This window comes from Phyllostomus hastatus, unplaced genomic scaffold (assembly GCF_019186645.2).
Source record: "Phyllostomus hastatus isolate PE091 unplaced genomic scaffold, TTU_PhHast_1.1 phas_scaffold_182, whole genome shotgun sequence".
NCBI classification, from domain to species: domain Eukaryota; kingdom Metazoa; phylum Chordata; class Mammalia; order Chiroptera; family Phyllostomidae; genus Phyllostomus; species Phyllostomus hastatus.
Window position 1 is genome coordinate 9,226,902 of NW_025334013.1, and position 12,992 is coordinate 9,239,893.

Genomic DNA, 12,992 nt, shown 5'->3' on the forward strand with positions numbered 1-12,992 from the left:
ACCGAGGCTCCCAGTGGGCGAAGGACCAGCTGGGGGCGGCAGCGCCGCTCTCGCTTCCAGCTGCTCCTCCCTCCGCTGCTGCTGCTGCTGCTGCCCTCTGTTTGGGACGCGACACAGCCTGGGCATCTACACAGAAGCCTTTGTGGTTTGAGAGGCAGTGTCCTGAGACTGGGGGGCTGGACCCAGGGTCAGGTCGAGGTTCCTCCCCGGGGCCTGGCCGAGGGACTCACTGCTCCCCCCGCCCCCCCAGCTCGTCTGCCTCCTGGACGGCCCAGAAGGAAGCACCGTGCTCTGCCCCAGCCCTGGGCCTCTGACCCCTGGGACCAGGGGCCTCACCTCTTTGAGACTCTGTTTCCTTAAATTGGGATAACATCGCCCCCTCGTTGGGTTCCACGAGCACTCACCAATGGGGTGGGGGGCAGCGTTGATACCCAGCAAGGGGCAGTAACTGGCAGTGCCCTCACCTTCCCTCCAGCCCTTCCCCCTGCTCGGTCGGCTTCCTCCCCTCTCCCTTCTCTGCTTTTTCCAGCCCCTTCCGTGCCCAGCTCTGAGAGCCCAGGGCCTGACCCTCAGCCCCCGCAGATGACCCCTCAGCTGTCCTGCTGTGTGTATGAGGTCCCCACCGAAGCCCCAGGTCCCCTAGCCTGCAGAGGGCTTCACGGCCCTGGGGAGTTGCGTGGAGCCGCTGCTCCCGGCCCCTGTCGGCTGCTCTGGGGCACGGCTCAGCGGCCCGGGCAGTTCTGGTCGGTTTGTCAAGGACATTCCTAATGGCCACAGTCAACCCCGGCAGGGCGGGGTGGGGGGAGGAAGGGGGAGCAGGACGTTGATTGGTGGAACACACACCTGTGCAGGTACACCTGCGCTTCAGGCGAAGGACTCTCCGTCAGAGGAGCGCTGTCCGGGCCGAGGCTGGGCGGACAGACGCAGGTGAGGGGCCGCTGGGTGCAGAGCTGGGGGTGCACTTGGGTGGAATTTGCCAGGGCCAGGTCAAGCAGGGCAGGGGCAGGAGGGTGGGGGGCAGGGGGCCAGCACCCCATTTCTACCCTCACAGAGCTCTCCTTGCAGGCATGGGGTTTTCCTGCCTCTGTGGCCGTTCTGCCCCTGAGGGGGCTCGGGGATGGGCCTGGGGAGTCGGAGCAGTCTGTGGGGCCCCCGGTGAGAGAGGAGCTTCGCTGAGCATGGAGATGGCTCTGAGCAGGGGAGGCAGACTCGTGTCCAGGCAGGGGAGGAGCAGTGGCCACCAGGGTGGGGGGAAGGGGACTCTGGGGCCTGGGGACCTGGCTTGACCCGTCTGCTGCTGGACACGGAGGGCACGGCTAGGAACCCACCCCCACATTATACGCACACACCCCCCTCGGTGACCTCCCAGGGCACACTGGACTCATGTCCATCCTGATAACTTTGTGCGTGTATGTACTTATGACAGGAAAACGCCACCTTCATTCTGACCTGGGAAGCAGCAGCGACACTGGAAGGGCCCGGGGGCTGTGTGAGGGCGCCAGAGCGGCTCTCCCAGGGCCACACCTGTGGGCTGCGTCAGGGACCAGATGGAGGAGCTGGTGGGGCTGCGTGAGGGCTCCTCAGGCGACCCTGTGACCCTCCAGGAGTTATGGGGCCCGTGTCCCCGGATCCGCCGAGGCGTCCGAGGTGAGACCTAGGTCCCCTTCGCCTCCCCACGGAAGACCCCTCAGGACATCACCCCCTGCGCAGGCTGCACCTCCCCACCCACCCGGGAGCCCGAGAGCTGCCCTCCCCCTCTTGTCCACTCCGGGCTTCGCTGCCCAGAGGGAAGGGCTCTGTTTGTCCTTCGGTCTAAGGGTCAGACGTGCTCAACGCCTGCCCTCTGCTTTTCGGGGATGCAGCTCCGAGGCCCGGAGCCTTGCTGGGGGCGCAGAGGGTGCTCTCTGGCTCCACCGCAGCCCTGCAGGTCCTGGAGCAACGCAGGGAGGGGTCTTGCTAGACCTTGTGTTCTCTCCGCTGCGCTGGTACCTGAGAGAGTGCCGCTCCCAGCACTCCCTCTGCACCCCTGCCCCTCGGTCGTTCTTCTGTAAGCACCGCAGCAGGGAGCAGGGGTGGGGGAGGGCAGAGCTGCCAAAGGCCCCCCGTGCTGGCTGCCACCTTCATTGCCACAGATCCTGCTCTGCCTCTCATGTTGGCAGAGCCAACCTCCAGGCTGCCCTGGACTGGACCGCCTGCCCCAGCCCCAGCCCCACACTGCCCCTGCCCTCCCTTCCCCGGGGCGGGGCAAGAGCAGGCCTCCAGGGGAGGTGAGGTCCATGACCCGCTGGCTCCGGGCTGTGACCTTGTGTCCCCGCACCAGGTGGCTTGGAATGGCTGAAAAAGAAGCTGTTCCGTGTGGGAGAGGACTGGTACTTCCTGATGACCCTTGGGGTGCTCATGGCCCTCATCAGCTACACCATGAGCTTCACCGTGGGGCGTGTGGCCCGAGGTGAGCCCTCCCTGGCACGCACACCTGCTCCGGACCCAGGGCTTCTGAGCATGCTCTCAGGGATGCCAAAGGGGCCGCCAGGTGCAGCGGGGGTTGGGGAGGGGCCTGGGAAGGGAGGCAGCCTGGGCCTGGGCCTGGCGTTGCTCTTGACTTGCTGTGTGACCCTGGGTAGGCTCCTGCCCGTCTCTGGTCCTCAATCTCTTCTTCTGCACAATGAGCGAGCGAGACCTGGATTTTCCTGAGTCCCCGTCTGAGCTCTGTGTTCCCCTCTTCCTGTCGCTCGGCTCCCTCTCTTCCCTCCCGCCCGCTCTCAGCTCAGCAGCTCTGGGGGAGGGCACTTGCCTAGACTGCAAGCCTCGGCAGGCTGCCTCCACCCTGAGGCCTCCCCGGAAGAGGGGGCGTGGGGCAGGATGGGTGTAACACAGCTTCTCTGGGAGATGTGCTCAGGGGCCATCACGAGGACCCGCCCTGCAGCACACATGGTCTGAGGTGCCTCACACTCTGTCCCATTTCTCACAGTGACCCTGTGAGGGGGGTCATCACTAGCGCATTTGACAGACAGGGAAGCAGAGCCTCTGAGAGGCTGGGTCTCTGGACCAAAAACCTCAGCTAGGAAGTGGCAACACTGGGTAGGGATCCAGGGTCCTGCTCCTGCCTCCTCCTGGGGTCTGCCACCCCCTGGACGGCCTGGGCCTCCCCACCCCAAGCCTCTGTTTCCTGGTGAGGCGGTGGGCAGGGCCTGGGGGTGGTCCCTGACTCCTGGCTGTCCCCAGCACACAAGTGGCTGTACCGGGAGATCGGCGAGGGCCACCTGCTCCGGTATCTCTCCTGGGCCGTGTACCCCATCGCCTTGGTCTCCTTCTCCTCCGGCTTCTCCCAGAGCATCACGCCCTCCTCAGGAGGTGAGCCCGGCCACCGCACCGTTTGCTTGTGCGCCCCGCATGGCACGTCCTGCCGGCCGAGACCTTTCCGATGGGTAAAAGGAGGCAGGACGCAGCGCCCCATCTCACAGCCAGGCTCAGAGGAGCCATGTCACTGGCCCAGAGTCACCCAGCGAGAAGGCCAGATCTCGACTCCTGGGTTCCCGGTGGCTCTGGTCCCTTTCGGAGAGCTTTTCTGGGTGGTGATGGGGAGAACTGGAGGCAGGCTCCCCAGCAGGGCCGGTGCCGAGGACGTCCCCAGGGAAGGGCCCGTGGAGGGCACAGCTCCCCCGCGGCTTGTCAGCTCTGCCTCCGGCTCCAGGCCAACAGACGGGGATTCTAGGGGTGTGTCCCCGGCGGCCTGAGAGCCTGCCCTGGGTTCCCCCGATCCTGCCATAGCCACCTGCCGGGCCCAGCTGGGAGGACACGGACAACTCACGTCCCCTTCCTGACCCTCCACTTCCTCATCTGCAAAACGAGTTTATGAACCCCAATTCCTAGGATTTAGAAGGGCCAGGCAGGAGGGTGGCATGAGACACCCTCCGAGGGTCAGGTGTGAAGAGCTTCATCCCGAGACTGTCCCTCCTCCGGCCCAGGTTCTGGAATCCCCGAGCTGAAGACCATCCTGTCTGGTGTGGTCCTGGAGGACTACCTGGATATCAAGAACTTCGGGGCCAAGGTGGTGGGCCTCACCTGCACCCTGGCCGGCGGCAGCACCATCTTCCTGGGCAAAGTGGTACGAGCAGGCGTGAGGGCACCCCTGCCCAGCCTGCCCTGCCCCTCCGCCCCTTCCACCTTCTCCCCATCACCCCACCGGAGCCGGGTCAGATGGGCCTCGGCCAGCACCTGCCTTCGGGGACTCAGTCCTGGAGAGGAGGGAGGCTTGGTCCCCAGAGTGTGGCAAAGGGGCGGGGGAGACGGAACAGGTGGGAGCGGTGGGGGGCAGCCAAGCTGTCTCTGGACGAGGGCTCCTCTGCCCCCAACCCTGGGCCCTGAGAGGGAGAGGCAGGGGCCCGGCCCCCCGCAGAGGTCAGGCGGTGAGCCGCCCTGGGCCCGCACCTCCCCTGGCAGGGCCCCTTCGTACACCTGTCCGTGATGATGGCCGCCTACCTGGGCCGCCTGCGCATCATGACCACTGGCGAGCCTGAGGTGAGTGGCGCTCACGCAGGGCCCCCTTGGAGGAGTGAGAGGGAGGGGAGGGAAGGGGCCCACTCTGAGCCCAAGACCCCGGATCGCCCCCAGAACAAGAGCAAGCAAAACGAAATGCTGGTGGCGGGGGCGGCAGTGGGCGTGGCCACAGTCTTCGCAGCCCCCTTCAGTGGTGAGATCCCCCTCCTCCCTCCTCTGGGGGTCCCCCACACCCCTCCTGCCCCCTGCTCTGCCCAGCTGTGGGGCCTGGCTCAGGGGCGGGCACGAATGTTAGTCTCGGCCCCGGGCAGTGGGGCACCCGCCTTCCCTTCGCTTCAGCTCGGGGCAAAGAGAGGGCGGCGGGGTGGGGTCGACGCGGGGGTGGGCCTGAGGTCGGCGTCGCCCCCAGGCGTGCTGTTCAGCATCGAGGTCATGTCTTCCCACTTCTCCGTCTGGGATTACTGGAGAGGCTTCTTCGCCTCCACCTGCGGGGCCTTCATGTTCCGGCTCCTGGCCGTCTTCAACAGCGAGCAGGGTGAGTCTCCCCCATCACCGGACACCTCCCAGCACCTGGGCCTCCTCTCCCTGGCCCTTCCTCCCTCCTCTCCTCTTTTCTTCCTCTCCCGCGCCCCCCACCTCCTCCTAGGGACCAGGGAGGCAGCTGATGAGCGATGCGCAGGAAGGGTGGGGGTCCCAAGGGTAGAAGGGACCAAGCAGGCAGGCGGGGAGCAGGTGCTGGGACAGGGCGGGGGCGGGGCGGGAGTGTGAGGCTCGCCCCTCCCTGCCCAGAGACCATCACCTCCCTCTTCAAGACCAGCTTCCGGGTGGACATCCCCTTCGACGTGCCGGAGATCTTTTTTTTCGTGGCGCTGGGGTGAGTGGGTGCCTGGGGCCTCCCCCCACCCTCACCCCCACCACCACCCCCCTGGTCCTGAACTGCTGCCCTAGGTCTGGGAGGGGCTCTGGACTCACCCCCCTCCCCCACCCCAGGGCCATCTGTGGCGTCCTGAGCTGTGCGTACCTCTTCTGCCAGCGAACCTTTCTGGGCTTTGTCAAGACCAACCCAGTCACCTCCAAGCTGCTGGCCACCAGGTGGGCTCCGGGCACAGGGCTGGGGCCTCTCGGGGTTGGGGGACCCTCACCCTGGGGACTTCCGGCCTCCTGAGCCCACAACCCCTTCATGTAGGAAGGCCAACCCCTGACTACGCACCCATCTTCCTAATGAGCCCCCAAACCGCTTTCCCACACCCCACTCATGACCCCGTTTCCCCATAACACCCTCCCCCGAGCTGGGCCCCCACAGCCACCGCTTCCTTCTCACTGGGCCGGCAGCCCCTCCACAGACCCCGCCCCTGTGAGCCATCAGCCCCTCACTGAACCCCTTCCCACCGAGCCCCAAGACTCTTACTGAGCCCCCTCTTCTCCCCACACCTTGTCTGACCCCCGGCATCGGCGCGTCAAAGCCAGCCCTCCTCTGTCCTTGACCAGCAGTGCCCTGGCCCCAGCCCTCGCTCCATGCAGACCCGTGGGCTGGCCCCACACCTGTCCTGACCCCGAGAGGGCCTGGCCCACGTCCCTGCTCCTGTCCCTCCTCCTCCTGCTCCCCCCTCAGTGTCAGCCCCCAGGCCAGCAGGCCGGGCCTTGGGGTGGGGGCCCAGGGCAAGGCCGGCCCTGGAGCTTCCCGCCCCCTCCCCGCCCCACAGCAAGCCCCTGTACTCCGCCCTGGCCGCCCTCATCCTCGCCTCCATCACCTACCCGCCGGGTGTGGGCCGCTTCATGGCTTCTCGGGTAAGAGGCCCTGAGCTGGGCCAGTGGGAGTGGGGAGCCCCACTTCACGGCCCACCTTGTCCCCATCACCTCTCAACTCCACGACACCCAGAGGGGAGGCCTGTGCCTCCTTGAGGTTCCAAGTGGCTCCCAAGTCCCCCCACCCTGATGGGAAGCAGCAGAGAGGGTCGGAGGCCAGGCCAGGCGGTGAGGGGCGGCAGGGCAGGGACCACCGCCCGGGCCCCTGGGGCAGCGTGCCGACCCGCCCCTGCCCCAGCTGTCCATGAGGGAGCACCTGGACACGCTGTTCGACAACAACTCGTGGGCGCTGATGACCCGGAACTCGTCCCCGCCCTGGCCTGCGGAGCCCGACCCCCAGAACCTGTGGTTCGAATGGTACCACCCACGGTTCACCATCTTTGGGACCCTCGCCTTCTTCCTGGTGATGAAGGTGGGCACCCCAGGGCCCCCAGAGGTGTGCCCAGAGCTGAGAGCGGCCACGGGTGGGGTGGGGGTGCCTCCCCACGGCACGTAGCGCAGCGCCTGGGACTTCCACCCCGACTCCCCGACCTGACCTGGCCCCCGGCCGCTCTGCGGTCCAGGCCTGCTCCCCTCAGCGCTGAGCCTCGGTGTCCATGCCTGTGACACGGGGCAGTTACTGCACCTGCCTCAAGGGCAAGGTTGAGAGGGAAGGAAGGACAGCCCCTGGCACAGAGCAGGCACTCTGTCAGGGTGAGGCTCCTTCTGCTGGTCAGCGTCTGCTGGTCAGCCTCTTCTGGGACACCAGACACCGGGCACGTGCACGGTGCCCTCTTTTCCCCCTGCGACAGCCCCTGCCGGGCCCACCCTTGCCCTGTTGCCTCTAGCCTCTGCCCCTCTGCCCCCCCCCCACAGTTCTGGATGCTGATTCTGGCCACCACGATCCCCATTCCCGCTGGCTACTTTATGCCTATATTCATCTTCGGTGAGTCTGGGGTCCTGAGGGCCTAGAGATTCGGGGTGAGTGGGCAGGGCCAGGGCTCCTGGTCTGCCGGCCCCCCACGCCCCAGGGTGGTGCTGAGGTTGGTCCCGGAGGACGGAGGGCTGCGGGGGCCAGCCCGCCGGCTCACTCTGAGTCTGTGGCCAGGAGCCGCTACTGGGCGCCTCATAGGGGAGGCCCTGTCTCTTGCCTTCCCTGAGGGCATCGTGGCCGGAGGGGTCACCAACCCCATCGTGCCAGGGGGCTATGCCCTGGCAGGTAAGTGGGCCGGGTCTCCACTGGGTGGGCTGCACCTGGAGAACCAACCAGTGGTTCTGCAGGGTGTAGGGTGGTCACCAAGCCCCCAGTGAGCACCCCACCCGTCCCTGGAGTCCCCATTACTCGCTCCAGCCCCTGTCTTGACCCTGATCCCTGACTCCCTCCCTTACTGCTCTCCCCCTCACTGCGCCCGGGCACTGGGGCCCTCTAGCAGTGGCCAGAGTATGGCCTCTGGACAACCCCCACCCCGGCCATGGCCAAAGCCACACCAGCCGCGTCCTGTTCGAGAAGCTGGCCCCTGGCTTGAGCCACCCCGCCCTGCTCTGCCCCCCCCCCCCCCGCAGGGGCTGCGGCCTTCTCGGGGGCCGTGACCCACACCATCTCCACGGCGCTGCTGGCCTTCGAGATGACCGGCCAGATCGTGCACGCGTTACCCGTGCTGATGGCGGTGCTGGCGGCCAACGCCATCGCCCAGAGCTTCCAGCCCTCCTTCTACGACGGCACCATCATCGTCAAGAAGCTGCCATATCTTCCGTGGATCCGGTGCCGAAAAATCAGGTGCATGGAGCCCGCCTCAGGCTGACTGACAAGGGCGACGGTGTCCCAGTGGGCTGGGGCTGGGGCTGCCCCCACAGCTCACTGCAGCCGACCTTGGACATGGGTGGTTTTGGAAGGACCCACACACATCTGCTCTCTTGTCTCCACCCTCCCCAGCTCCCTGCACGACCTTGGGCAAACCCTTGGCCTCCTGGGCCTGCAGGACTTACTGGTCATCAGTCTGTCTTCAAAACAGGACAGATATCACTCATTTGTTGGCCACTGGGGCTCAGAGAGCTTCGATGTCTTGCTCCAGGTCACTCAGAGAGTCAGCACCAGATCTGGGGGGCCCCCTGCCCGCACCCCACAACCGCTCTGTGGAGGTGGTACTAGCACGGAAATAGGCTTTGAGGTCCTCACTCGGCCAGACGGGACCGGAGCAGCCTCTGTCCCCTGAGAGCCCCGAGCCCTGGGCCCACCTCCAAAGCCATGCAGGCTGCCACCTTGCTCTGGGCCTCAGTTTCCCCATCTGTAAAATGGGGGTGTTTTTCAAACTTTAAAGCTTTTTTTTTTCTTTTTGCCATCCAATTTTTCTTGAAGTGACATACTCCAGGGAAAACTTCTAAATCAAACAGACCAAAGCTGCTCTGGGGGGAAGCTAGGGCTCCAGGGGGCTGAGGGTTCAGAGCCAGGCCGTAGGTGAGCCGGTCCCCAGGTTCCTCTCTACCTCGGGGCTCTAGGAGTTGCTTATTCTGAGAACCTCTCAGTCCCTGCCCACACTCAAGAACCAGCGAAACTGCCCCTGGGGTCCCCGCCACGGGCCCCCACTCCAGGACCTGACCGGAGCGCCCCTCTGCCTCCAGCTCTCACGGCGTCATTGTGGAGCACTTCATGAACCGTGGCATCACCACGCTGGCCAAGGACACCCCGCTGGAGGAGGTGGTCAAGGTCGTGACCTCCACAGACTTGGCTGAGTACCCCCTGGTGGAAAGCACAGGTACTCGGCAGAAAGTGGGGGCGGGGGGGGGCGGCGGGATGGACAAGTAGGGAGGAGCATTCCCTCTACCTGCCTCTCGCTAGGGTCAGGCCCGGGAGAGAGCCAGCCAGGCATTGGACCTGCGAGGCTGACCTAAGTCTGAGTCCCCCAGCTCGGCAGCTGTGTGGTTTTGGAGAAATCGCATCACCCCCCCTAAGCAGGTTTCCTTCTCGTGGTTAAATTGGAGACAGTTGTCACCCTGCTTTGGGGTGGCTGACATGTTTGACAGAGAAACGAGAAGGTGCTTGTAAACCTCTCCATGGATCGATCTCGGAGTTCTCGAAACCAGGCCTGGTGCGCCTGGGGGAGGCGGAGGACGCAGGAGGGGGGGCAGTGCGACCAGGCTCTTCCGGGTGGGCTCCTTCCTCAGTCTCCCCTCCAGGCGTTCCCCAGCGGAGTCCCCCCCAACCCCTGGTGCCGTGGGAAAAAGAGCTTTTTAAAGAAAAATGAATGGCAGCTCTTTGTGAAAAGACACAGAAGCTGAATCTCGGGAGAGGCTTTAGCTAGAGCATCCTTCTCCGGTGGGGCCAGGATGGTACGAGGGGAAGGACACGCTGGGGCATGGTGGCGGGGGGGGGGGGCCACGCCCCCTCAAGGCACACTGCCAACCTTCACGTCCCCGGTGTCCAAGTGAGACATGGTGTGCACCTGGCAAGAACGGCACAGCTGGGGCTTGGTCCCCGCTTGTCGTTCGGGCAGGTGCCTGTGCAGTGAGCAGCCTGCACGGCCACCCTCAGAGTCGTAAAGCCGCTTAAGGGCAGCAGAACCGGGGGCAGGCCACTCGGTGAACTGCGGTTTTCTCACCGGGAAAATCAGACGGATCCACTACGGACGTGTCCATGGTGGTTCTCATCCCGAATGCCAAGCCCTCCTCCCCACTCAGACTGGGACGCCCTTAACAGCACCCCCTCAGAAGGCGCCAAATATCCTCTCAGAACATAGTTGCAGAAGGTGGACCCCTCCAGGAGCCCTCATCTCCTGGAACAAAGACATGGTGGGGGGCCCTCCAAGACAAGAAAGTCCGCTCTGCTCTAAGAGCCACGGGAAGCAAAAAGCTTTCAACCTGCCGGCCTGAGCTGCGGGGCCTAGCAGCCGCTCATTCAAGAAATAGCTTTCATCTGTTCGTTTTTAAAGGGGACGCACACTTGGGTCTAGTGGTAAAGGTTTCATTTTACTGGAAAAGAGACAAAAATAACACTGTCGCCTCCAAACCGAGTGCCTGTAAACTTTGGAGTGGGACTTGCCAAGCCGTTGGCACACAGTAGGACCTCAGGACGTGGTGGGCTCCCAGGCTCGTGCCCACTCTGTGCGGAGCCGCCAGCTGTGCCTCTTTCTTCCGTGGGGAGTGAGGGACACAGCCCAGCCCTGAGGCCCCAGTGTCCCAAACCTGCTCGTGCCTTGAGGGCTGCCCCTTGGGGGGTCTCAGGGTCAGCGGGCCCCGCCTGGCCCCTGGCAGCCTTTGGCCATCACGCCTCCATGTCAGAAGCTGAGTGACTGACTGTTAACCTCTCCATGCCTCTGAGCCTCAGTGTCCTCATCTATAAAATGGGTGATAATAGTTCCTGACCCACATGCGTTTTGCTGTGGGTTCCTGAGAGACATGGGAGTGCCCAGCACAGTGACTGGCACGTCCCAGGAAACGCAGATTCCCTCTCCGTAATGCAGCTCTCTCCCACCCTCTGTTCCTGTCCAGAGTCTCAGGTCCTGCTGGGCACCATGCGAAGGGCCGCCTTGGTGCAGGCTCTCCAGGCTGAGCCACTTTCCTGGGCTCCAGGACACCAAGTGGGTACTCGTGGGGGGTGTTGGGGAGATGGGGAGTCCACAGGGTGTGTGGGAGTAGAGGTTTGAGAGGCGCAGCCTGGGGGAGGGCGGGGCTGGCCCAGGCCCCCATAACCCTTCCTCTGTCCCCAGCAGTGTCTCCAGGACATCTTGGCCGCCGGCTGCCCCGTGGAGCCCGTCACCCTGCTGCTGTCCCCGGAGACCTCCCTGCACCAGGTAAGGATGAAAATGCGCACATGGGGCGGGCGAGGACCCTGCGGTACAGGGCGAGAGCCCAGCAGGGAAGCTTCGGCTCCAGCTTCCTGCGTGCGGTGGGCCCTCCGCTCCCCCTGGAACCTCCTCCTTGTCAGCAGAGAGGGCAGAGCAGCTCCTGCTGTCTCCGAGCCCCGCCCCTAGAGTTCCTGGGACGGTGCGCAGACTAGGGGAGTGAGAGGGCTTCCAAAGTAGAAGCCCCTGGGGAAGAGACAGTGGGAAAACGATGTCTTTGCCTCAAGGCACATGTGCATCACAGGTCCATCACATTCTCCCTGTGTGATCGTGGGAAAATTATGAATCCCTTTGAATGCTGATACCTGCCCCCCCTCCCTGATACAAGCCCAGAGCCTCCAGGCAGGGGTCAGGGATGGGTGGAAGCAGGTTGGGGATCTGGGGTGGTCCCAACCTCTCTGTGGCCCTGGGTGATGCTGGTTAATACGGTTTCCCACTAGTCCCTTGTGTGGACTCTGGCGACCCCTCGTGGTCACACTGGACATTGCAGGCCCAGGTCCCAGTCTTGCACCAGCCATGGCGAGTGACCCACCTACCTCTCCCTGGCTGGGGGACTGGAGGGCGTGGGTACCGGTCCTTCACCCCTGCTCAGCGCCTTCAGGTTAGGGATAAACCGCAGCCAGAGGGGTGGTGTGGGTGCTACCTGCCCTCCAGCATTCCCTAACCACCCCTCCTGCAGGCACACAACCTCTTCGAGCTGCTGAACCTTCAGTTCCTCTTCGTGACATCCTGTGGCAGAGCTGTGGGCACTGTGTCTTGGGTGGAGGTACCAGGGTCCCACGGGCGGAGCAAAGTGGAGGAGCCACATTCGAGCAGGCTGGGGAGATGGGGGGCACCAGTATCCTCACATCCAAATTTGGAGGGGCCTCCTGGGATTCCGATGGGCTCTACTTCCCGGCCCCCAGTGGTCACTGGGCCTGGCTTCTCCTACCTTGTCTTGTGGCCAGTGGCCAGTGCTGCCAGTCTCTGGGCCTCGGTGATCCCACTGGCGCCATGGGGAGGCGCTGGCTCTCACGCCCACCCGAGAATCAACCCTCGGGCGAGTCAGGCGGGACTGGAGCGGTGTTCTCAACCTTCTAAGCATCCTTCCTCCAAAACCCCCTCTTTCTCTTTCAGCTGAAGAAAGCGATTTCTAATGTGACAAACCCACCAGCCCCAAAGTGAGCCAGCCTGCCAAGGTGAACGTGGCACCTCAGCTGCCCTGGTGAAGGAGATTGGACAGACGGCCTGCCTCCCCTCCCCCATGACGCCCCGCCCCACCCCTCCTGCCCGGCTCCTCACTCCTCAGTGAAGCAGGCAGCTGTAACCCAGCACTGAGAAGGACCCCCTATTCACCAAGTCACAAGTACCACGTGCCTTGAAGGACAAACCCCACCGTGGACAGAGCTCAGCATGCAAGACAGCAGAAAAAACCAATGCGCAGTGGGCACCCAATGCGTGATTGTCAGATTCCCCGGGGAAGAGATTGGTGCATGCTGTCACCAAGGGCAGGCACAGACCCCCTCCAAGGCTGCCTCCCAACCACGGGCTGCTGAGAAGAATAAAGCCATTCCCCAGAGCCGCAATTTGTCCCTCGTCTCAGCTCCTGGGCTGGCTCTGAGCAAGCTCCTAGGGTTGCTAGTGGTCTCGGGGGCATCGCCAGCCTGGGTGCCTGGTCTCCCACTCTTTCTCCTGCCTCCTTCCTGGAAGCAGGACATGGGAAAGAGTGGGTCCCCCACCAGCCTTATGATGCTGATCCTCATGTGTAAGTAGGACCCTGTGGCTCAGTTACTGTCACCCCAGCCCCAGCCTCCCCCTTGGCTCAGCCAGGGCCGAGAAGGCAGGGTCCCCAGGTGTGGCTCCTCGGGGAGTCCTGACACTCAGGCACCTCCC

At 64.3% G+C, this 12,992-nt stretch overlaps 1 protein-coding gene across 2 annotated transcripts; it reads left to right on the forward strand.

Moving 5' to 3' along the window:
- The first annotated feature begins 851 nt into the window (after positions 1 to 851).
- Positions 852 to 12,678, forward strand: LOC123832260 (chloride channel protein ClC-Ka). Of its 2 annotated transcripts, none has more exons than XM_045859897.1 (20): positions 852 to 927; positions 1,427 to 1,647; positions 2,321 to 2,449; positions 3,223 to 3,351; positions 3,966 to 4,105; positions 4,441 to 4,518; positions 4,612 to 4,690; positions 4,907 to 5,032; positions 5,287 to 5,371; positions 5,488 to 5,589; positions 6,201 to 6,285; positions 6,542 to 6,715; positions 7,159 to 7,228; positions 7,391 to 7,501; positions 7,846 to 8,059; positions 8,902 to 9,035; positions 10,768 to 10,856; positions 10,986 to 11,069; positions 11,800 to 11,886; positions 12,237 to 12,678. In XM_045859897.1, the coding sequence occupies exons 2-20, from the start codon at positions 1,548 to 1,550 to the stop codon at positions 12,282 to 12,284; spliced, it is 2,064 nt and encodes a 687-aa protein (XP_045715853.1). In that variant the 5' UTR covers positions 852 to 927; positions 1,427 to 1,547; the 3' UTR covers positions 12,285 to 12,678. The 2 variants fall into 2 exon arrangements, with proteins under 2 accessions (XP_045715853.1, XP_045715854.1); XM_045859898.1 differs by having other exon boundaries at positions 10,989 to 11,069.
- Positions 12,679 to 12,992: the final 314 nt, after the last annotated feature.

Excerpts from the sequence above, each read along its gene's own strand:
- LOC123832260 (XM_045859897.1), top strand. The coding sequence starts at position 1,548 with ATGGAGGAGCTGGTGGGGCTGCGTGAGGGCTCCTCAGGCGACCCTGTG. Across the intron at positions 2,450-3,222 it reads CGTGGGGCGTGTGGCCCGAG|CACACAAGTGGCTGTACCGG; the intron begins GTGAGCCCTCCC and ends GGCTGTCCCCAG. Across the intron at positions 9,036-10,767 it reads CCCCCTGGTGGAAAGCACAG|AGTCTCAGGTCCTGCTGGGC; the intron begins GTACTCGGCAGA and ends GTTCCTGTCCAG.